Below are 25,493 nucleotides of genomic sequence, written 5' to 3'. Positions count from 1 at the left end.
TCTGGAGTACAAATTCAATATCCTTTTATTAGTCTTAATCCTTATTGACCTCTCTGGGACTGACCACCTCTTCCTTCTTTAACTACGGTGTTCCTTTAACTTTCTTAATTCTGTTCTTCCCTGTCCCTTCTACCTCTAGTCCCTCCTCCGTCTCCTTTTCTTGCCCCTCTTTCTCTTTGGTCTGTGATGGTAGGCATTCCCCCCAATGTTCTGTCCTCTTCCTTCTCCCTGTTTTCTCTTTTTTTGAGACAGAGTCTCCATCTGTCGCCCAGGCTGGAGTGCAGTGGTGCGATCTCAGCTCACTGCAACCTCAGCCTCCTGGTTCAAGCGATTCTCCTGCTTCAGCCTCCCGAGCAGCTGGGATTACAGGTGCCCATCACCATGCCTGGCTATTTTTTTTATTTTTAGTAGAGACAGAGTTTTGCCATGTTGGCCAGGCTGGTCTTGAACTCCTGACCTCAGATGATCCACCCGCCTTGGCCTCCCAAAGTGCTGGGATTACAGGTGTAAGCCACTGTGCCCGGCCTCTCTCTTTTCTTTCAGGGCAATTTTGTTTCCTCTGAGAGCTTGTGGTCACCTCTATGCCAGTGATTACCAAACTAAATCTCTAGTCTTGGCTTTTCCCTTAAATCTATAAATCTATTCCACATTTCTATCCTCCTGATAGACTTTTTTGGGATGGAGTTTCTCCAACTGAAACCCATTTTACCACCTTTCCTTCAAAGCTTGCTCCTCTTACTAATTTCTCAGTGTCTGCTGATGGTGCCACTGTTTTCTCAGAGATAAACTTTGGAGTTCTATTAGGTGCCTCATTTCTCTCACCTTTCACATCGTGTCAGTGGCCAATGATGTCCATTCACTACGTACAACCTCTCCTCCCGTTATTTTTGCCATCGCCTTATTTCAAGCAATTCTTATTACTTCCCTGGACTTTTGGAGTAGTCCTCTAATTGGTTTACAATCTCCAATTGTTTTTCCTAATACATCTTATGAAATACTGATGACTTTTCCTAAAACCAATCATGCTAAACCTCAGCCTAAAATTCTTCATGGAGTTTGATTATCTACTGAGGAAAATGCAAACTTAGCCTGGCATTCCAGATTTTCCTAATCCCTGCCTACCTTTCTAATTTTATCTAATCTCTACCTTTAATTCTTGGTTTATACCTTTCTGATAACAGTCACTGTTTTCAGTAGAAGAAGCTGAAAAGATACTAACATTTTGTTAGGAAATGCTAAATGCTTGTATATGTCACTTAATTGCAAGCATAGGTGAGATAGTTTTTATTCCCATTTTAAAGGTGATGTAACTGAGGTTCAGAGAGTTCAGGTTAATTTGTCCAAGATCACACAACTTGCAAGCAGAGCAATCAAGGTTGGTTGATTATAATATCCACATGCTTTCTGCCACATTGTGTTAATTCTTCGTGTACATGTCATTTTCCCGTTAACTTTGGTTAACCTTAAAAGAAGGATTGCTGAATCAAAGTATATATCCATTTAAGATGTGACACACATTTTCAAACTGCCTTCTAGGAAGGTTATACCAAGCTAGGTGCAGTGTCTCATGCCTGTAATCCTAGCACTTTGGGAGGCTGAGGTGGGCAGACAGCTTGAGCTCAGGAGTTCAAGACCAGCCTGGGCAACATAGTAAAACCCTGTCTCTGTAAAAAATACAAAATTAGCCAGGCGTGGTGGTGCATGCCTGTAGTCCCAGAGACTGAGGTGGGAAGGTCACTTGAGCCTGGGAGATGAAGGTTGCAGTGAGCTAAGATTGCGCCACCGCACCACAGCCTGGGTGACAGAGTGAGGCCCTGTCTCAAAAAAAAAAAAAAAAAAACAAAAAGAAAGAAAAAGAAAGGCTATACCAATAATATTTCTCCTAGGTATACATGGAATTGCATTTCCAGACCCTCCCCCCACCACAAGTTGATTTTTGATATTGTCAGTCTTAGCCAAACTTAGCCAGTGGTTTAAATTAATTTATGTTCTAAGAATGTTGAATATCTCTTTAGATGCCTATTGGCTTTTGTAACTCTTCTTTTGCGACTTGCTTGTTCCTACCATTTGACTGTTTTTCTATGTAGGGGTTGATGTTTTCCTTATTATTTATAGAGTAATTAATATATTAAGAATATTGGCCAGGCACAGTGGCTCACGCCTGTAATCCCAGCACTTTGGGAGGCTGAGGCGGGTGGATCATGAGGTCAGGAGATCAAGACCATCCTGGCTAAAACGGCGAAACCCCATCTCTACTAAAAATACAAAAAATTAGCTGGGCGTGGTGGCGGGTGCCTGTAGTACCAGCTACTCGGGAGGCTGAGGCAGGAGAATGGTGTGAACCCTGGAGGCAGAGCTTGCAGTGAGCCGAGATTGTGCCACTGCCCTCCAGCCTGGGTGACAGAGCGAGACTCCATCTCAAAAAAAAAAAAGAATATTAACACTATGTGTAATAGTTATCCCAGTTTGTCATTTCTCTTTAACTTAGATTATGGTATCTTTTGTGGTGCATATTATTTTATTTTTTTATGTAGTCAATACTATTTTCCTTTCTTGTCATGCTTCCCCACACCTAGAATTTTTATGGTATAACTTTGAGAATACAATGAGAATTTATTGTTGGGATAATACAAGGATTCTAGTTATATTTTTCATAACTAGAATTTATTGTTAGGAGTAATACAAGAATTCTACTTATATTTTTCATAAAATGCCTTGGTAGTTGTTCCTAAATGGAATAAATTCACCTTTTCCCCACTCTTTGAAATGTGGCCTTTATCATATAATTAATTAATTAATTATTTCAGTAGAGACAGGGTCTTACCATGTTGTTCAGGCTGGTCTCAAACTCTTGAGCACAAGCAATTCTTCTGCCTTGGTCTTCCAAAGTGCTGGGATTATAGGTGTGAGACATCACACCTGGCCATGTAATTTACATTTTCATAAGGACATACTTTTAAAGAATACTTCAACAAGACAAAGCATGCTTCTGGAAAAATCTACTTAAGTACCTAATTCTCTAGATTCTTTATGTGCTCATTAAGAAGAGAAGTTTGGAGAATGTAAGTCTTTCAAATAAAGACAGTCTTGGGGAAGCTGATTTTTTCCCTGATGAACAAACTTTTTTCAAATTGTACCTGACTTCTCTGTACCTGACTTTTTTGCAAGCAGGTAGTTTGTAAAATGAGCAGGCGCAGAAAGAAGAATTCATGTGGCACCAGGGCAGGACCTTTTCTGGAGCTCTGATTCTTTTCTTTACAGGAACCATATGGGAAAATAAGCACCTGTGATAATTCCATGGCACAAATCCTCACACCAGACTCAGTAAACACTGAGCAAGGCCCAGAATGTTCCCTAAGGCCCAACCAAACAGAAGAGGTAAGTCCCGGTTGGTAATAAGTAAACTGCTCAGATAGCTGGACTAGCACCCTAGAGATGACCAGTGTTCTGTGTCCTGCAATACCTTGTACATCAAGCTAAGTGTTCCTTGTGAACTTTAACATATGAAGATATGTGCTGTCAAGCTGTAGAACTGGAAGACTTGTCATCAGATATTTACAAAGAAAATAGGCATGGCGTAGAGAGTTAGACGCTTTTCACTCATTTACCATTTGTCAACATGAAATAGTCTTTCCGTTGATGACTACTTCTTTAATCTGTAGATAGAACTTACGGGGGGCAAAGAAAGTAGAGAAGGGTTAATATTGATTAATAGCCTGTTACATAAAAGGCATTTATAGTTATCTGTTTAACCCTCAGACTGTATAAGGTGGGTTCATATCTACCATATGTTTACAAATTAAGAAATCAAAATTCAGGGAGTAAAAATATAGCTAGTGGGCCGGGCATGGTGGCTCAAGCCTGTAATCCCAGCACTTTGGGAGGCCAAGGCAGGTGGATCGCCTGAGGTCAGGAGTTTGAGACCAGCCTGACCAATAGGCTGGTGAAACCCTGTCTCTACTAAAAATACAAAAATTAGCCAGGCATGGTGGCACATGCCTGTAATCCCAACTACTCAAGAGGCTGAGGCAGGAGAATCGCTTGAACCTGGGAGGAGGAGATTGCAGTGAGCCAAGATTGCCCCCAGTGCACTCCAGCCTGTCTGGGCGATTGAGCAAGACTCTGTCTTTAAATATGATATATATAAATAATATATCATATTATATATATATATATCATATGTATGATATATAATATATATTATATCATACGTATGATATATAATATATATTATATGTATGGTATATATCATATCATATATATAATATATATCATATTATATATTATATAATATATATCATATTATATATTATATAATATATATCATATTATATATTATATCACATATGTTATATGCGATATCATATTATATCATATTATATATCATATATATGATATATATAAAATATATTATATATGATATCATATATATTTTATATATGATATTATATATTATATTATATATTATATATATTTATGTATAAGTATATATATTTATATATATAAATATATATATGGCTAGTGAATGGGGGAATAAGGAATCAAACCCAGAATATTCTAATCTGGCTTCCTAATTTGGAATCTTGTACCTCAGTGGTTCTCAATAAGGCCTTACAGTGGGGTGCGGGTGATGGGTACTATTTCCCAAGTTAATTTTGGTGTTTAGCTGGACCTAAAGCTCCAAGGGTCTCACCAAATAGCTCCTGTAAAATATATTGGCATGTTTTTGCTGTTTTATTGTTTAATTTTTGCATCTCTTTTCTTCTTTTATACTGAGTTCTATTTATGTTCTTTCTCCCAATCTTTTGTCTAGTCTTACAAAAATATCTCTTAGTTCTCAAATTGTTACTCCTTTTTCTTCTTTCTTTCCCTCCTCCCTTTCATTCTCTTCTCTTAACAATATATGTCTGGGAAGGTGGACAAATGTGAGAGGTTTACACCCAGTGGCAATGCTTAGGTCGAAGAAAGTTGCTGACCTGGTCAGTAGGTTTTCTTGCTGTTCAGGATTAATCTGGGTTTTGTTCTGGGGACATGGTCTCACTCTTCACCCAGGCTGGAGTGCAGTGGCCACAATCATGGCTCACTGGAGCCTCAACCTCCTGGGCTCAGGTGATCCTCCCACCTTAGCCTCCCAGGTGGCTAGGGCCACAGGCACACACCATCACACGTGGCTAATTTTTGTATTTTTTTCAGGCACACAGTTCTGCCATGTTGCCCAGGCTGGTCTCGAACTCCTGGTCTCACACCATCTGCCCACTGTAATGTTATTTTTGACACCTAATTAAAAATCAGATGTAGCTTCAATGGTGTTTTAGCTACAGTAGCCATTCTGCTTAATATTGTTTCTGCTGGTGTGGATGACCTCTAGGGTCTTTTCCCTGACCATGTGGATACTAGATAATGATGACAATAAAGAGAAGGAGGAAGAAAAAGGAAGATAACAAAGTACTTACTGGACATTTAATATGGGCCAGGTACTGGGATTTTACATATACTATCTCAGCTCTATGAGATAAATATTACTGTTACCCCACTTTACAGATGGAGAAACTGAGGCTCAGAGAAGTAAGGTGCCCAAGGTCATTTAGCTAGTAAGTGGCAAAGCTAGGATTCAAACCCAGATCTTTCTGACTCTGAGTTTAGAACCTGAGCTTTGAACTGTTAGGCTCCAGTGACTCTCTTTTGAACTAATTTATGTATGTGTGTATTTGTATTTTCTTCTTAACTCAGAGCTTTTGCTGGGGAGGAATTCTTGGAGCAGGAAAAATAGATGTTACCCTTTACTACAGGAGGAATTTGTCCACTTCTGATTATTCAGGGACTCCTTTACTGGCTCCAAGTTCCATACCTCTTGGTGACTGTCTTCCTGCCTTTTAGTCATTTCTATCTCATCGGCACAGCACATCACTAATGAGAAGGAAAGTGGGGACTCTGCAGAGACCAGGCAGCCAATGTCATCAGGCTTCTATCAGCCTCAACAAACCTTTTGTTTAAGAGGTTAAGTGTATTGACCAAATGATAATTGCATAATTTTTAGTAGAATCCGAGTCATTCTTGACCCGTATTACAACCAAGGATAAAGATTTAGTATGGAAAAATGTGAAAATGTGAAATCAAGCTAGGCATGACCTCAGAGTAAACCGCCACCATGCCATTCTAGGGGCATGCTTTTCATTTATTCATGTGCAGTTAGGTACTGTACTTTAGGTATGCAGTTTTATATTTCATAAGCAGTGGGGGAGATACGCAGGTATTTGTAGAATTGACTGAAATATTAAGGAGAAAATGTACAGGTTTGCTATTTTGGCATGAAATGTAGCAATAGCCAGAAAATCAACTTGCATTTTAACTGCAGTTTTTTGTTTTTTGTTTTTTGGTTTTTTTTACTGATTACTTCACTGATTACTTAGATCAGTGATGTGTTAATGCCGAAGCGAAGCAATGTGATTCACCAACTGAAAAGTTAACTTGGATACTAAAAGGTTGGTGAAATTATGTCAAGAATGTGGACTTGTAGATTCCAAAGTGTAGTGAAAGCAGGAATTGTTTTTGATTCTGTTTACTGTTGTGTGACCATACAGTGCGTGCTCATGATAAGAGCCCAATAAAGGCTAGCTGTTATTAATTTACAGTTATGCTTTAGAGATGACATATTTAATATTAAATACTCGTAGTAATACTTTTTAGCCCCTCCCCCCAAAGCGTACAATTATAAAACATCCATTTAAATGTTTTGCTTTTAGAATTTGGGGCTATCATATAGAGAAGGTATTTTACAGGGTTGCTACTGTGTAAAAAACCAGGGAACTCTGAATTAAAAGATCACAGAGCTGTGTGACCTTGGGTAAGTAACTTGGGTGCTTCTCAGAAGCAACATGGTAAAAAGGGAAGCATGTGGGCTGATTGAACATTCTGTGCACTTGGGTTTCTTAGACTTTAAAAAGAGGTGGGTGAACTGATCTCTAGTGGGTTCCTTAGGCCACCCTCAGCTCTTGAAGCTCTATGGTTGGAAATATTCTTTTTTTCTTCTCTTCCCCTTTGGATTCTTTTCAGGTTCAAATAACTAGCAAATAAAACCCAGATTAGTCATGCAGCTTACTTATTTCCTCATTAATTTGGTGAGTTCATGAGAAAGCAGAGAAGCTCAATACTATCATTAAAAAAAGTGTGTGGAGGGCCAGGTGTGGTGGCTCATGCCTGTAATCCCAGCACTTTGAGAGGCTGAGGCAGGAGGATCACCTGAGCCCAGAAGTTAGAGACCCTCTTGGGCAACATGGCAAGACCCCATCTCAAAAAAAAAAAAAAAATGTGTGTGGCATATAACAGGTGCTCAAATAAAATTTTTGAATAAATAATGAAGGCAGGTGGTAAATCTGTGATTATAGATTAATTAATATTAATAGATTATCTTAGATTAATTAATATTAATAGATTGTTCTCTCAAGTGGCAAAAAAAAGGAGAGGGGATTCCAAAATCTTTGTCTATAGCAATATCTGAAAACTAGAAGGGAATTAATCAGATGACTAGAAATTGATATCTGCAAGTCTGGAAGCGAAATCACACAACTGTTGCTTTTTAAAAAAAAAAATCAGGGCCAGGCGCTGTGGCTTATGCCTGTAATCCCAGCACTTTGGGAGGTCTAGGTGGGTGGATCACTTGAGGCCAGGAGTTCAAGACCAGCCTGGCCAACATGACAAAACCCTGCCTCTACTAAAAATACAAAATTAGCCAGGTATGGTGGCGTGTGCTCATAATCCCAGTTCCTTGGGAGGCCAAGACAGTAGAATCACTTGAACCTGGGAGGCGGAGGTTGCAGTGAGCCGAGATCATGCCACTGTACTCCAGCCTGGGTGACAGACGGAGACTCTTCTCAAGAAGAAAAAAAAAATGTCATGATTAAAAAAGAAAAAACAGTTGAATCCAAGCAGAGACTTGACTATATATGAAGTTTAGAGAAAGCACAACACAAGGAAAAGTTTCCTTGAAAAGGTGATTCTTGAAGAAAATTATAATAATAGATTAATGAAGGCAGGGAAGAAATGGCATTTTGGCAGAAAACAGCACATGTATGTGAAGATAATAGATGGTGAAAGGTAAAAAGTACAACCCAAGACACTTGTGCCAGACCAGCTTTCATAATACTCATCAGTATGCATGAAAATGAACAGCATTCTCATGCCCGGCACGTGTTTGTTACCACCTACCAGTTTTGTTCACTCTTTTACACTGAAAGTTCTATGTCTAAACAAAATCCCATAAACATTGAGGAATGTGCATTTGAGTTAGGGTATACATTTGCAATCGACTCCCATTCAAAGTTTGTCACTTGGATAGAATTACATTTTATTAGATGCTAACACATTAAGAAAGTCTTATAGAAAACATTGTATTTTATCATAATCAATAAAATATTTTTTGAGACCAAAAGGTTTATACAGCAAAACACAAATCCTTATTCCTAAAGGAATTTCTCTAGAAGTATCGATATTACTTTTTCCATATTCTGGGGAAGGATAGATAATACAGTGGGAGGTAAATACATCTATCAAATTATCTTTTGCCTCCAGGTTGAACATATCTAATATATAATTACTGCAATACTTTCATTTGGTATCTGGGAGAAAATTTTCCATTTAGTTGATAAACAACCCAGTTATTTCAGTGTAAAAAGAACACACCACACTTTCTTTATACTATGAGCATCTAGTCCTTAACTCAATCATACTTGAGTATGCAGAAGGGGAAAGTATTTTAGGGATTCCCTCTGAGGAATAGGAAAAAAGTTTCCAGGTTACCCCACTGAAGTTCATTACTTGACTCAAGCTGTTTTTATTAGAGAAAAGTTTAGATGAGTAATATCATGTATGTTTTTAAAAAGCTAAAATTTTTATAATTATTTGAGAAGATGTTAAGTTAAAATTATGTGGTATATTTTATTGTTTCCCTGCTGGGATGTAAAGATCGTGTTCTGTTTTGTTTTGTTTTTCTGTTTGAATAGAGTGTGCAGCAATGTAAGCATTGCTTAATCATGTGTCACGTAACGCTAAACACTGGCCAATTCCCTTAAATGTTTCGGACACACACACACCCTGTCACTCACATTCTCACCTGTCTCCTGGGGCTCACCGGGTAGTAAACTGTGAGCCTGTTCGCGTCCTCTGTGCCCAGGAATACCGTACCTGCGTACTCGCAGATCGGCTGCTTGGAAACCTGTGGCACCAGGTCACGTGATTGTTGCTATGAGTGTGGAGGTGCATTTCTCTTTTCTTTCTTCCTTCTTCTGTCCTGATTTTGTTTCTTTTAACTGGGGAAATGTTGCAGGTTCCCAGGTCTTTGCAGGCCCATGTCTGAAAACTTTGGACTCCCTGGCTTATCTTTGGATTTCTCTTAGGGCACCACACCTGCTATCGAGGCTGCCACTCTGGACTCTTCTGACGCGCAAGGAGGTTTGGAGCCCAGGGTGGAGAAAACTAGGCCGGAGCCCACAGAAGTCCTGCGTGCCTGCAAGACCCAGGTGGCCGAGCTGGAGCTGTGGCTGCAACAAGCCAACGTGGCAGTTGAGCCGGAAACATTAAACGCAGACATGCAGCAGGTGGTGGAACAGCAGCTGGTAGGGTGCCAGGTAAGACTGAGAAGTCAGAGTTCATGGTTTGCCTCTCCACCAATCATCTGCCAAGATTGGGTGAATTTCTCTTAAAGCAACACTGTTTTTCTTTCTGTTACTCTAACCCTTACATTTATCTTGGCCTCAACTTTTAGTTCTCAGGGTAATTCTTTGAAATGCTTTATGGAACTATCTTATTTGAGGGGACAGGGGACAGTAGTGTTCAGAATCTAGATTCTAAATCCATCTCTGTTACATTAGCTGTGAACTTCGGGAAGTGAACTTCTCAGCCTCATTTTCCTTATATAGTAGGTTATCTCATAGGATTTTTGTCAGGATTAAATAAGGTATTTAAAGTAGTGTCATAGGATTTAAATAAGGTATTTAAAGCAGTGTCATAGGATATAAAGTTATCTCATAGGATTTTTGTCAGGATTAAATAAGGTATATAAAGTATATAACAAGTGCTCAGTAAATGCTATTATTTTATTCATTTTTAGTAAGTAATTAGAATATTCATTCATCATAAATGAAACCAAAAGTCTTAATTTGCAAAATTGAAGATACAGCATAAAAGGGCTTTGCAACCATTTTATTGGGAATGCCCTGGGTTTTGCTTGGGAGGGGCACGGATATAAACTTCCTTGCCGCTAGTCACTCTGAGTAAAGCTTGCCGGCTCAGCCCAAAGGTTAGGGTTTCTAATCCCTCCAGGGAGAGGCTAGAATGATGACATTGCAACAGCATAATTGAGTGTCATAAGAGCAGGGGCATGCAAACTACTTGCAAAGGCCTCTCTCCCAGCTGCACTTAAGAGACCAGCCTTGTCTCTATCATATGGTCTTGTCTGCCAGGATGAAGACATCCTCTTGTCTCAGAGTACGCATATCACTAGCCCTGCCACAGGGAGCGTTTCCTGCTGTAGCCTGTTATGTTGTTGTGGGAAGCCTGCCTTTGATCCACAGGTGTGCATGCTCCCCTTCTATGTAAGCCCATAGTCTTACAACATCCAGGAACCAGACAGACAGGCCAGCCTCCTTTTCTGTGCAGCTCGGCACCTCTGATCTCAAAAGTCAGTTCTTTTTTTTTTTTTCTTCAGGGTCTCACCCTGTCGCCCAAGCTGGAGTGCAGTGGAGCAATCATAGCTCATTGCAGCCTCGACTTCCTGGGCTCAGGTGATCCTCGCACCTCAGCTTCCTGGGTAGCTGGGACTACAGCCCTGCACCACCACACCCGGCTACTTTTTGTATTTTTTTGTAGAGATGAGAGGTCTCACTATATTGCCTAGGCTGGTCTCGAACTCCTGGGCTCAAGCAATCCAACCATGTCAGCCTCCCAAAGTGCTGGATTACAGGCGTGAGCTATCACGCCCAGCCCAAAAGTCAGTTCTAAAGGGATAGGTTCACTCAGATACTGGCACTGCCGCTTGGCCTGGCTGATGAGGCCCAGGGGAGCCTGTGAATGCCATAGAGCGTCATACAGCACAGAGCAATGTTATGCTAAACTCAACTCGAGGCAGTCCAGATTTTGAGTCCCACCCACTTAAGGCCATTCAGGATTGATTTGCCAACTGATTATCTACTGACTGGGTAGACCCTATGCCAACTCCTTGATTATCACCAGAATCCCATCTTCATTGCCACTTGTAGTAAGTTCAAGGATTTCCAGGCTGCTCAAGGAAAAGATATGACTACCAGGTGTCAGTAGCACCCAACAGGCTTTATTTGGGCAGTATTTTGGCAGCATTATGATCGTGAGGGACAGGGAAGCTCTTTACTGCAGGAGACCTTCCAGAGGCTAAGGCATAGACTGGGGGTCAGGCCACCACCCAGAGGGGGAGGAGGGCAAGGGAACTCCCAGGGGAGAGGAGAAACAGAGGGAACTTATGTGTCTGGCAATGTCTCAGCACAGTGGAGGGTCTCTGGGTCAGAGAGCGCCAAAGGGCAGCAGAGGCTTGGGATTTTTTTTATAGCCCAGGGTTAGTCTTATCCATGGCTGGCAGATGTTGGGTGCAGTTTTCAGGGGTATGCAAAGCAGACAGGCTCTAAATGGATTAAAATATGCTTATTTGGGCTGCGTTTAAAGCAATCTAATGTGTAAACATTTGAGTCTGGTGCTGGCACTTTTTGAACTTACTGCTTCTGACCTGCTTTGAAGAAAAACCACATGGGGCCAACATACAAGGGCATCTTTGGCTCATTTATATAACATGACACAATAAAGTTATTATTGAAACATATAAAAACCTTAAAGTGATCTGTAAAAACACAAAATTCCAGTGGAAAAATGGCCAAAGGACAGGAGCAAACAGTTCAGTCAAGATTATGGACCAGGAGTGGTGGCTCACGCCTGTAATCCCAGCACTTTGGGAGGCCAAGGCGGGTGGATTGCTTGAGGCCAGGAGTTTGAGACCAGCCTGGGCAACATAGTTACACCTTGTCTCTACAAAATAATAAAAAAAAAATAAAAAAACTACCTGGGCATGGTGGTGTGTATCTGTAGTCCCAGCTACCTGGGAGGCTGAGGCACTAGTATCTCTTAAGCCCAAGAATTCAAGGCTGCAGTGAGCTATAATTGCACCACTGCATTCCAGCCTGGGCGAGAGAGTAAGACACTGTCAAAAAAAGAAAGAGAGAAAGGAAAGAAGGAAGGAAGGGAGGGAGGGAGGATTATGCTTAGTAATTTAATATTTGAGAATTGTTTAATCTTGATTATTAAAGACATAAATTAAAACAGCTGTCACATTACATTAGAAAAAATATTCTGGAAAAATAGATACTCTAATGTCTGGTAGTTCTATCTAATTGGCTTAATGTTTTGGGAGATCAGTTGTCAACATATAAGCTGTTCATCTTCTTTGAGTTAAAAGTACCATTACTTTTTTTTTGAGACGAAGTCTTGCTCTCGCCCAGGCTGGAGTGCAGTGGCACAGTCTCAGCACACTGCAACTTCTGCCTCCCGGGTTCAAGTGATTCTCCTGCCTCAGCCTCCCAAGTAGCTGGGATTACAGGCATGTGCCACAGCATCTGGCTAATTTTTGTATTTTTAGTAGAAACGGTTTCCCCATGTTGGCCAGGGTGATCTCGAACTCCTGACCTCAGGTGATCCACCTGCCTTGGCCTCCCAAAGTGCCGAGATTATAGGCGTGAGCCACCGTGCCCAGCCAGTACCATTACTTTTAATTTACCTTCTGAAAATAATCCCAAGTGAGAAAAATAATTATAGAAGCATTGATTACAAAAGTGAAGAACTAGAAACAAAGGGGTAGCGAGGGAAATTGGTAAGTGAATCATGGGATATCAACTTGTAGCTGTTAAAATGAAAATCATGAAACGTGTGGAGACAGATGAAAAAGTATGTAATAGTTAAGTGGGAAAAACAGAGCATAAAATTATGCTACATTTTGTTTATAGCCACTGTACAATCTATGGGTACATATTGTTTAAACTTAGAAGAATCTGTAGAGGATGTGAGTAGTCCCACCTTTGTCTGTGGGGGTTGTGTTACAAGACCCCCAGTGGATGCCTGAAACCGCGGATAGTACCAAACTCTGTGTGTATTATGTTTTTTCGATCTGACAACTGAGATGGCTACAGAGTGAGTATCCCTTATCCCCAAATGCTTGGAACTAGAAGTATTTTGCATTTGGTTTTTTGGGGGGGATTTTGGAATATTTGCATATACATAATGAGATATCTTAGAGATAGGACCCAAGTCTAAACACTAAATTAATTAATTAATTTCTTTATTTATATTAGAGTTAACAGGGTCTTTCTCTGTTACCCAGGCTGGAGTGCAGTAGTATGATCATGGCTCACTGCAGCCTTGACCTGCTGGGCTCAGGCAATCCTCCTGCCCCAATCTCCAGAATAGCTGGGACTACAGGCATACACCACCATGCCTGGCTAATTTTATTTTTTGTAGACTCGGGGTCTCACTGTGTTTCCCAGGCTGGTCTCAAACTCCTGGCCTCAAGTGATCCTCCTGCCTCAGCCTCCCGAAGTGCTGGGATTACAGGTATGAACCACCATGCTAGGCCTCAATTTATGTTTTATCTGTACCTCATACACATATCCTAAGGTTATTTTATATAATAACTTTAATAATTTTATACATGAAACAAAGTTCAATTGTGACCATCACGTGAGGTTGGGTGTGGAATTTTCCACTTCTGGCATGGTGCATAAAAAGTTTCAGATTTTGGAGCATTTTGGCATTTTGGATTTTCAGATTAGGGATACTCAACCTCTACTAAGTAACTAATGCACCGAGTGCTAGAGTGTGGATATGCTGGACAAAGGGATGATTCACATCCTGGGCGGGATGGAGCAGGATGGTGTGCAATTTTATCACGCTACTTAGGTGGTGCAAAATTTAAAATGTATGAATTATTTATTTCTGGAATTTTCCATTTAATATTTTTGAGCCATGATTGACTGCAGGTAACTGAAACCACAAAAAGTAAAAGCATGGATAAAGGGGCCTGTTATAGCTTGCTTGGATGAAGGAGTTATAGGATAAATTATTTGCAATTTTGTTTTAAGAATACAGTTCTTCCTTAAGGAAAATTTTTAATTCCTTAAATTCGCTCAATGAATGGAACTTGTTCTTAGTCATGCACCGAGTTTTAGTACAAGTGATCATGGTGCTGGAATGTGAATTTGTCTGTTGCTGCTGACTTGAGTGCCCAGCCAGTTGGCATGACCGAGCAGGCTGCTGAGCCCCAGGAGAGGGCAAACTTGATCTGTTGAGCAGGAATACAATGACCGAGACTTACTGGGAAACTTACTTCATCCAGCTGATGTATTTTTAGATTTGTGTGAATTGGCCGGTTGTATCGATAACTAAATATTTCAGGTTCCAAATTATTTCTTCTGTGGTGTTCTGAGAGTTTGGAGGCTTATTTGGCTTGAGAAAGAGAAGGAAAAGAGCAAGGGAAATAATTTTCAAACAGTTACATGGAGTTCTTTTTTAAATTCCTACTCCACACTTGGATTGCAACATAAAAGATTAGGAAGGTAGGCGAGGCGTGGTGGTTCATGCCTGTAATGCCAGCACTTTGGGAGGCCTAGGTGGGCGGATCATGAGGTCAGGAGTTTTAGACCAGCCATTTTGAGACCAGCCTGGCCAAAATGGCGAAACCCCATCTCTACTAAAAATACAAAAATTAGCTGGGTGTGGTGGCACACTCTTGTAATCCCGGGCTACTCGGGAGGCTGAGTCAGGAGATTACTTGAACCTGGGAGGCAGAGGTTGCAGTGAGCCAAGATCACACCACTGCACTCTATCCTGGGCAACAGAGTGAGACTCCATCTCAGAAAAAAAAAAAAAAAAAGATTAGAAAGGTAGGGGGAAAATAAGAATATCTGCACTTTTTAAGCACAGATGTATCAAGCACTCGCCAAAGTACGTGGATTTAATTCATTCACTCCTCGTAATGATCCTAGGAGGTAAGTTCGGTTATTATCTTCATATTACAGACTACTAGAGGCACACTCCTCTAAAGTAAGGTGCCTCTGTTTACACATCTATTAAGTGGCAGGACTGGGATCTGAAACCAGATAGTCTAGTTCGAAGATCTGTGTTCTTAACCACTATCCTCTGCTGGATACATTCTGCTGTGTTTTGTAAGGTGACTATAGAGTCATTTACTTATTTTACAGTGACATGTGTAATTGGGATTGGTTTGGTTGCATCCCTACTGAAAAGCACAAGAATTCTGTGGAAGTTTTTGTTTTTCCAGGGTTTCTTCCATCCTGTGTTTCTGGGACTTCTTGTATACACTTAAGTAAAAAGAGTAAGTCTTAACTTGTTTGCAGGAACAATACTTCTTCAAGAACAACACTATGAATAATTAAATGCTTTTATTTCCTAGGCTATGCTAACAGAGATTGAGCACAAGGTTGCCTTTCTGTTAGAGACTTGCAAAGATCAGGGCCTGGGAGATAACGGAGCCACTCAACATGAGGCTGAAGCGCTTTCCCTGAAACTGAAAACAGTGAAGTGCAATTTAGAAAAAGTCCAGATGATGCTTCAGGAGAAGCACAGTGAAGATCAGGTAAAAAATGACTATCTATGGACATTCATCTTGATACACATATATGGCAGACCTGCCAGAAGAGAACTCTGGTTGGAAGTGATGAACCGGCTACAGAGAAACTGTACTAAGTGTGAAAGAATTCCACACATTAACACTGTAGATGAGTACACTGGCTTGTTATTTTTATTTCATTCTACTTTGCAGTTTTCCTGTCTAGGTTGTTGTTGGTGATGGTGGTGGTTTGGTTTGTGTTGGTTTAATGTAGCTGAGTGTTCTTGCTGGCCGTGAGGTCTAGTGTAAGGCTTCTTCGTAAAAGAAGGATGTATTATAAAGGAATTTTGTGACTCTAATTGACTGGAAAACAAAGCTTTCATAGATGTGACTAAAATTTGACATCAGAAACGTAAACCTGTTTCCAGGATACTTTGCTATTCATTTGCAAATATTTATATATACAATCAAAGTATCATGTAAAGTGTTCTCATGATTTTTAAAAGCACTCTGTGTTTATAAATGCAAATGTGCATCTTATGAGTAGATCTTACTATAAAAGATTTGCATGTGCTTATGAGTGGTTCCTACTTAGAGATTTATGCTCACAGAAATAAGACTGGCTGCAGATACATAGGCCATATGGTTCCCCTTTCATCCTAATATGTTCTCTCTTTTTAAAAAAATGTATTTTAGCCATAGGGGAAATTTGAATTTATAATACTGTTTCTCTTTTTGGTGCTTTTTTATTTGGTATTTGTTCTTAAGAAAAAAGGCAATACATTTTCTTGCTTTTAGTAATTCATTCGATGAATTAGCTTGAAGAAGTAAGATGATCACTTCACCAAATGTAGTAGTTTTTGAAGTTGTTATGAAATAAGTACATTAAATCATAGTAGGCTGGGTGTGGTGGCTGACGCCTGTAATCCCAGCACTTTGGGAGGCTGAGGCAGGCGGATCACCTGAGGTCAGGAGTTTGAGACCAGTCTGGTCAACATGGTGAAACCCCATCTCTACTAAAAATACAAAAATTAGCTGGGTGTGGTGGCACAACTGCAATCACAGCTACTTGGGAGGCTGAGGCAGGAGAATCCCTTGAACCCGAGAGCGGAGGTTGCAGTGAGCCAAGATCATGCCCTTGCACTCCAGCCTGGGCAACAAGTGCGAAACTCCATCTCAAAAAACAAAAAAAACAAAAACAAAAAATTATAGTATATAATTATAGCAAATAACAAAATATCATCATTTCATGTAAAATTTTTCTATGTAGTCCCATTATTAGAATTGAGATAAAGTGGAGTTTATTTTTAAAAATACCCTGCCATTATGAAATGTTTTGCAGCATCCTACCATTCTAAAGAAATCCTCAGAGCCAGAGCATCAAGAAGCTCTCCAACCAGTCAACCTTTCTGAATTGGAATCCATTGTAACTGAAAGGCCACAATTCAGCAGACAAAAAGATTTCCAGCAGCAACAGGTAATTCTAGCCCCCAACAGTTGTAGGGACTAGAATATAACTTTTTAACCAGGCAAGGTGGTGCAAACCTACAGTGCTAGCTACTTGGGAGGCTGAGGTGGGAGAATCACCTGTGGCCAGGTGTTCAAGGCCAGCCTGGGCAACATAGTGAGACCCTGTTTCAAAAAACAAAAAAAAGGCCAGGCACAGTAGCTCATGCCTGTAATCCCAGCAGTTTGGGAGGCTGAGGCAGGCGGATCATTTGAGGTCAGGAGTTCGAAACCAGCCTGGACAACCTGGTGAAACCCTAGCTCTACTAAAAATACAGGCCAGGCACGGTGGCTCACGCTTGTAATCCCAGCACTTTGGGAGGCCGAGGCGGGCGGATCACGAGGTCAGGAGATCGAGACCACGGTGAAACCCCGTGTCTACTAAAAATACAAAAAAATTAGCCGGTTGTAGTGGCGGGCGCCTGTAGTCCCAGCTACTCGGAGAGGCTGAGGCAGGAGAATGGCGTGAACCCGGGAGGCGGAGCTTGCAGTGAGCCGAGATCGCGCCACTGCACTCCAGCCTGGGTGACAGAGCGAGACTCCGTCTCAAAAAAAAAAAAAAAAATACAAAAAAACAAGCCAGGCATGGTGGTGCACGCCCGTAATCCCAGCTACTCGGGAGGCTGAGGCACAAGAATCACTTGAATTCAGGAGGCAGAGGTTGCAGTGAGCTAAGATCACACCACTGTACTCCAGCCTGGGGTGATAGCATGAGACCCTGTCTCCAAAAACAAAAACAAAAAAGCTTTCTATATGGAATTTCTGCGAAGTGTGGCATGTAGGTATTTGTGTGTGTGCAGAAACTCTGAGAGTTTTCAGCATTTACCATAGCACCTGCTTTGCTTTCAGCTGCTAACACTGGGGACACCGTAACTTTGCTCCTTTATTAACTTACATCTTATATCAACTGTCTTCAGGGTGAATTTCTGTAGTTGCAACTCTGCTTTGCCTGTCTTTTCAAAATGTGTTTGTATGTCTTTGATGATTTTCCATGTATGCGGTTGAAATAACAGTTATTGTGTGAATATTTTAAATAGGTTTTTGGGAAGTGAGAGTTTACAGGAACAGGAATGCAAAAAAGAGAAATAGTAATTAATGATTTAGGAACTGGCTCAAAATTAGATTTATCTCAGCAGAGGAAACTAGTGGGTACTAATCAAAAAACTTGATGGATTGGATCATTTGAATCTCATTCAATTACAGGTTCTGGAGTTAAAACCAATGGAACAGAAAGATTTCATCAAATTCATAGAATTTAATGCTAAGAAAATGTGGCCCCAGTATTGCCAACATGATAAAGATACAACTCAGGAATCATGTGCAAGGTAAAACATTTAAAAATAGAGTTGGTCATTCAGTGGTTTTATGACTGGGAGAATTAAGAGTGTTTCTTTTAAAAATTGCTCATAGAACTGTGAATGTAATACAAAATGTTTAGTGTTGATTATTCTCTTCACCTTTTGTTCTTCAAAAGCAACCAGGCATCCAGCCCCGAAAATGACGTTCCAGACTCGATCTTGTCACCCCAGGGCCAAAATGGAGATAAGTGGCAATATCTGCATCATGAACTCTCATCAAAAATAAAGCTCCCACTCCCTCAGCTTGTGGAGCCTCAGGTCAGTCTGCATCTACATGGTGCAAATAGCCTGTTTATCTTTGAAAATCCAACAAGCATTCATTAAATAAACATGTATATTCTGCAGAAAGCAAAGTTGCCAAGTGAGTTTTTCACTTTGCTGATACATTTTCTTCATCTTGGAAACCTGCATTAGGAACCCCTCCTTTGTGCTTCTGTAGCACCCAGGGCTTCCCTCATCAGAGCTGTTATTTATAACAACTATCCACCTGTTTATTTATAGTCTGTATTCCCCATTAGATGGGGAAGAAAAACAGATCTTGTCTGCCTGGTTTGCATTTGAGTGCCAAGCACGGTACCTAGGACATCATAGACTCTCAGTTACTGTTTGTTGAATGAATAAAGGAATGAATATGTATTTTAAGAAACACTTGGCCAGGCACGGTGGCTCACGCCTGTAATCCCAGCACTTTGGGAGGCCGAGGTGGGTGGATCACCTGAGGTCAGGAGTTCAAGACCAGCCTCACCATGGGGAAACCCTGTCTCTACTAAAAATACAAAATTAGCCGGGCACAGTGGTGCACGCCTATAATCCCAGCTACTCGGGAAGCTGAGGCAGGAGAATTGCTTGAACCTGGGAGGCAGAGGTTGCGGTGAGCCGAGATCGTGCCATTGCACTCCAGCCAGGGCAACGAGAGTGAAAGTCCGTCTCAAAAAAAAAAAAAAAAAGAAAAACGAAAGAAACACTTTAAAAACTATACAGTGCTGTAAGAACTGTATAGTTTTCATTCATCAGAAAATTCTTTGGAATCTACCATGTACCAACCCCTGTGCCGATGGCACTGGCCAATCAGTGTTCCCTGTGATTGGCCCTCCTTATCACTGCTGTCACAGGCTCTATCAGCCTGGCTTGCTGTGTCAGTCACTGCTGCCTCTCTCCAGACAGGGAGCAGGTGAGCAAAACAGCCCCACTGCACACAAGGCAGGCTTCTGCCTTCCACCACACACTCACATTGCCTGGGCAAAGGTTACCCGTGATTTCCCAATTCCCCAGTCTGATAGGAACTTCTCAGCTGTCCTCTTTCCTGCTAAGGACCTTACTTGACCAATTAAAGTTCAATCAAACTCATCAGTTGGCCCTTAACCTTGGTTTCTCCATATTACCCTGTAACGTGTACATAGGTCTCTTGCAAAGAAGAGAGCTCCACTCATTATTAGTTCTTTCCCCAAGCAGAGTCATCTACCACCTCACCCTGTTTCATTTTATTTGTTAGCTTTCCAATTTGAGAAAGGAGCTAATTCTGAATCATTCACTCTTCTGAAATCACAGCTTTCAGTACTTATTTAGCTTTTCAATAACAAATCAAGATGCAAACCTATCCCTTAGAAGAGACTTGAATTCTATTCTAATAGTTAGCTGTGTCAAAAGTAAACTGGTAAATAAGCAGCTAGCCCTGTAGCATGAATGTTATTACTAAACTGAAAGATTAATTATTTCACATAAACACACCCCACCTTCTTTTTTTTTTTTTTTTTTTTTTTAAAGAGACAGGGTCTCAGCCGGGTGCAGTGGCTCATGCCTATAATCCCAGCACTTTGGGAGGCTGAGGCATGTGGATCACCTGAGGTCAGGAGTTCGAGACCAGCCTAGTCAACATGGTGAAACCCCGTCTCTACTAAAAATACAAAAATTAGCTGGCCATGGTGGTAGGCACTTGTAATCTCAGCTACTTGGGAGGCTGAGGCAGGAAAATTGCTGGAACCCAGGTGGCAGAGGTTGCAGTGAGCCGAGATTGCGCCATTGCCCTCCAGCCCTGGTGACAACAGCGAGACTCTGTCTCAAAAAAAAAAAGAGACAGGTTCTCGCTGTTACCCAGGGTAGAGTGCAGTGGCATGACCAAAACTCATTGTAACTTTGAACTCCGGGGCTCAAACAATGCCCCTGCTTCAGCCTTCTGAGTAGCTAGGACTACAGGTGTGCAGCACCATGACCAGCTACTTTAAAAAATTTTTTATAATTTTTTTTTTTTTTTGTAGAGAAAGTGTCTTGTTATGTTGTACAGTCTGGTCTTGAACTGCCTTGAACTCCTGGCCTCAAGGAATCCTCCCACCTCTACTTCCCAAAGTACTGGGATTATAGGCATAAGCCACTAAGCCTGGCCTTTCCTCTCATTTTGATATCTAAAGGAACCCTCAAGTATCTAAATATAACTAGTCATGACTTTTCAAAGCTGTCCAAAATATTAAAACTTAATTATTTTTTCTTATAAATGGCAAGATGGACAAAAATGCTCACCAAGAAAGTGACTCAGAAGACAGCATGCTAAGGCATCTTTTTCTATTTAAATTAACATCAGCAGGCTGGACATGTTGGCTCACGCCTGTAATCCTAGCACTTTGGGAGGCTGAGGCAGGTGGATCACCTGAGGTCACGAGTTCGAGAATAGCCTGGCTAACATGGCAAAGCCCCGTCGCTACTAAAAATACAAAAATTAGCCAGGCATGGTGGCAGGCGCCTGTTATCCCATCTACTCAGGAGGCTGAGGTAGGAGAATCTCTTGAACATGGGAGACAGAGGTTGCAGTGAGTGGAGATCATGCCACTGCACTCCAGCCTGGGCAACAGAGCAAGACTCCATCTCGAAAATAAAAAAATAATTAACATCAGCAGGGTCTAAAACTGTCACTAATAGGGTTTTCCTTTGTCAAATAGGTTTCCACAAATATGGGTATTCTACCCAGTGTGAGTATGTATAACTTTAGATACCCAACAACTGAAGAACTGAAAACCTACACCACCCAACTTGAAGACCTGCGCCAAGAAGCAATTAACCTTCAGACACAGGTAGAAGCTGTACACAATGTATTTTCCTCATTGTAATAACATAAACAAAGGAGATATCATCATTGTGACTTGGTCATAATTGTCGTCACTGAACAAGTCATAGAACACATAATGGAATGGGTCCTAGGATTGCAAATTGAACTGATGTTGCTTGCCAACTCTAATACATTTTGTAGTGGTTCCCTAGGGACTGTGTGCAAAGGATTCTGAGTCCAGGATCAGCAGGAAAGAGGATCATGATTGATGAGTGCTGTCTGCAGTGGTGATCTGGGATTGGAAGGGTGAGGGAGGGGAGTAGGGAGGCAGTATAGGCATGGTTTTCAACCCTGAGCAGGCTTAACACTGAGGTAATGCTAGGTTATGTGAGATGTCCATCAGAGAAGACAGTAGGAGACAGGGCCCAAGTTGGGGGGATGACTAGCCATGGCATGCTCCTAAACTACTTATAACTGTTCAAGAATTCAGGGTAGCTGTGGGTAAAGAAAAAGAGGTGACCCCAGCAGCTTATGCTAAAACAGATCTGTGACTCCCAGACTCACCAGGCGCAATGCACGACACTGGGGACGTGCTTGGAGTCATATACCTAAGCGTTGATTCTCACAATCGGCTCATAAATGACACTTTCCCCCTCCTCTGCAGCCTGCTTCTGTTTTTAAGACACTGTACCTCCTCTTTGTAATCAACCCTTTCAAGCTTCTCTTTTGTGACTTCTTTTCCTTCTCCCAGCTATACTTGATTTCATTAACTGCTTTCTCCTACATTAGAATGTGGAGGGTGGGAAACAGTGGTAAAGGAGACAGTGTAACTTATCTGGGACCACACTTTCACCTGGATCGCCCTGCCAAGGGATCCTTCATCTCATGATTTACCTTTTAGTTCCATTCAGTACTCAATTACCTAACGTTGAGCTTCTTAGACTCATTTTTCTCTGAGTTTAACATCGTAAGTTTATTTATTTGTTCTGCTACCTAGTTCACAAAGTGTTTGAAGGAGCTTATTACAAAAGAAGCATAACATAAATCGTAAACTATAATGGAAACTAGGCAAAATATAGGTCTAGGAAGGCAAAGGTATCTTAATTTTCTTTTTCTTTTTTCCTCTTGATTCAGGAAAATATGACAGAAGAAGCATATATCAATTTGGATAAAAAATTATTTGAACTATTCCTGACCCTCAGTCAGTGCCTCAGCAGTGTGGAGGAGATGCTGGAGATGCCCAGGCTTTACAGGGAGGATGGTTCTGGCCAGCAGGTGCACTACGAGGTAGGGCATTTCTCACGAGCCCATGTGTTGGCCATTACAGCAGCGCCGTGAGTTAAGCCCGCGTGGAAGCCTCTTGAGGTCAGAGCTCATTCATTGTCTTCCTTCCTCTCCACTCCAGACACTGGCTCTTGAGTTGAAGAAATTTTATTTAGCGCTAAGTGACAAGAAGGGTGATCTTTTGAAAGCCATGACTTGGCCTGGCAAGAACACCAACTTGCTCCTTGAATGTTTTGACAACCTTCAAGTCTGCCTGGAGCACACTCGGGCTGCAGCTGTCTGTAGAAGCAAGTCCCTGAAAGCTGGCCTCGATTACAACCGCAGTTACCAGGTATGATTCCGAGCACACAGCCTATTTTGGCACTGTTTTAAGTTACAACGGGACCCCTAATGCCTATTCCTATTCCTGGTGACATTTGTTAATAAGAATTGCTAAGGGAAATGATGAGACTCTTCTGTTTGTTGCTCATGGTTGGAGATCATTTGAAAGTGAAGCCCTGGCCAGGTGCAGTGGCTCACGCCTGTAATCCTAGCACTTTGGGAGAGGCCGAGGCAGGCGGATCACCTGAGGTCATAAGATTGAGACCATCCTGTCCAACATGGTGAAACCCCATCTCTACTAGAAATATAAAAATTAGCCGGGCGTGGTGGTGTGTGCCTGTAATCCCAGCTACTTGGGAGGCTGAGGCAGGAGAATTGCTTGAACCTGGGAGGCAGAAGTTGCAGTGAGCTGAGATCACGCCACTGCACTCCAGCCTGGGCGGCAGAGCGAGACTCCATCTCAAAAAAAAAAGAAAGTGAAGCCCTTTTAAAGTCTTGGCCTAGCGTAGTGGCTCATGCCTGTAATCCCAGCACTTTGGGAGGCCTAGGTAGGTGGATTGCTTGAGCCCAGGAGTTCAAGACCAGCCTGGGCAACATAGATCCCATCTCAAAAAAAGAAAAAAGTAAAAAAAAAAAGAGTCTTGAGTAAGAATTTGTTAGGATGAGCTAACATAATGTTTCATTTCTTGTATTACATTTAGCCATTTAACAAATTGGGGGGGTCATCTGTATTTGTTTTTCTAGGCTAGAGGGAGCCATTAAGGTTTTTGAGCTAAGGAATGACAATCCGTGTACGTTTCGGGTAGATTCCTCCAGCAGTTGTCTAAAGTGAATTGGAGAGGGAGAGACTCGAGGCAGGTAGAAGAGTTAGGAAGCTACTAAAATTATCTAATGGAAAACAAATGAAACCCAATACTGTTTATGAATGAGGCTTGCCCATAAAAATCAAGCCTGAATCTGACCAAGCTGCTAGAATCCAAGTAAAACAGACACAAGAAAAGAACAGGTGGAACAGCACACTGGGAGTGCAGTTGGCCAAATCCAGCCTGTGGGAAACTGTACTGAACAAATGACCCATTTTTTTCACACACACACATTCAAGAAACGAAAAAGAAAAGTGGTTGGGGATTCTGCAGGTTAAGAGAGATTTAAGATGTATTTATCCATCATGACATGTGGACCTCATTTGGATCATCACTGAAACAAAAAAGAAAAATTATAGGCAATTAGGGATATGTAAATCCTGTCTGGATAGTTAAATCATACTAAGCAATTATTATTGATGGCAGGGGAGGAGTATATTGGAGTATTTTTAAAGAGAAGGATCTTTATCTTTTAGAAATATATACTGAAACATATACTGATGAAATGACTTGAGACCTGGGATTTGCTTCAAAATAGCCTGAAGGAAAGGAGATTAGGTACAGTTGAGAGCTGGAGGGAGGATGCAGAGGGAAGAAGATCAGCTATGAATCAATAATTGTTGAAGTTTAATGATAAAATGGGGATTTCTCTATTTTTATATTTGTTTGAAATTTCTAATGTCACAAAAATTATAAAAACCAACTAAATATAAAAAAAGATAATGAAGGCCTAAATGAGATTGCTCAGTTTCCTACATTTATCTTACAGAATGAAATAAAGAGATTATATGATCAGCTCATTAAGAGTAAGACGTCTTTACAACAGTCTTTGAATGAAATCAGTGGCCAGAGTGTTGCTGAACAGCTTCAGGTAATCAAGTCAAAATAATCCAGACTGACTTAACTTTGAACCACAGAGCTTTGCATATAAGCCGTGCTTCTGAACTACTTTCCTTTGTGAGTGGCAGCAAGGCTTAAGTAAATAAATAAAAAATGAAAACGATTTATGTTTGACCTTTTAAAAACATCTCTTAATTTTCTGAAGCACAATGTATTAAAACAACAGGAGACCATTTTCACTTATCAACCATGACAAAATGTGTATGTCCAGTGTTGGTAAGGGTATTGGAAAATGAGACCCTCATCCTCTTGCCAGGGGAGCCCTGGGGATCCTTTGTCTGTATATCAGAATTTTAAACATAAATACTCTCTCGTCCAGCAATAATTTGACTTCATGTATTTAGCAAATATTAATTGAGGATCCACTATGTTTAGGCACTGTTTGAGGTGCTGAACTTGTACTCCTCCTAAGGATATAAGACAAGAGCATAAAGATAAATATTTTGGCCAGGTTGGTGGCTCACGCCTATAATCCCAGCACCTTGGGAGGCTGAGGCAGGTGGATCACTTGAAGCCAGGAATTTAAGACCAGCCTGGCCAGCATGGCAAACCCCATCTCTATTAAAAATACAAAAATTAGCCAGGTGCAG

General features: G+C 41.1%; 1 protein-coding gene across 4 annotated transcripts in view; it reads left to right on the top strand.

Moving 5' to 3' along the window:
* The window catches only part of SYNE2 (spectrin repeat containing nuclear envelope protein 2), a 379,741-nt gene that overhangs the window by 254,017 nt on the left and 100,231 nt on the right, over positions 1-25,493 (top strand). For all 4 annotated transcript variants that reach the window (XM_055289134.2, XM_055289133.2, XM_055289132.2 and 1 more), the window contains exons 65-74: positions 3,262-3,378; positions 9,393-9,623; positions 15,479-15,661; positions 16,977-17,111; positions 18,344-18,465; positions 18,615-18,756; positions 21,429-21,560; positions 22,670-22,822; positions 22,941-23,150; positions 24,773-24,874. In XM_055289134.2, coding sequence (XP_055145109.1) covers positions 3,262-3,378; positions 9,393-9,623; positions 15,479-15,661; positions 16,977-17,111; positions 18,344-18,465; positions 18,615-18,756; positions 21,429-21,560; positions 22,670-22,822; positions 22,941-23,150; positions 24,773-24,874 — 1,527 coding nt within the window. The remainder of the gene's footprint in view (positions 1-3,261; positions 3,379-9,392; positions 9,624-15,478; positions 15,662-16,976; positions 17,112-18,343; positions 18,466-18,614; positions 18,757-21,428; positions 21,561-22,669; positions 22,823-22,940; positions 23,151-24,772; positions 24,875-25,493) is intronic.

The sequence above is a fragment of the Symphalangus syndactylus genome, chromosome 8 (assembly GCF_028878055.3).
Source record: "Symphalangus syndactylus isolate Jambi chromosome 8, NHGRI_mSymSyn1-v2.1_pri, whole genome shotgun sequence".
Classification (NCBI taxonomy): Eukaryota; Metazoa; Chordata; class Mammalia; order Primates; family Hylobatidae; genus Symphalangus; species Symphalangus syndactylus.
Note: the sequence above shows the minus strand (reverse complement) of the source record. Positions and strands in the feature narration are given on the sequence as shown.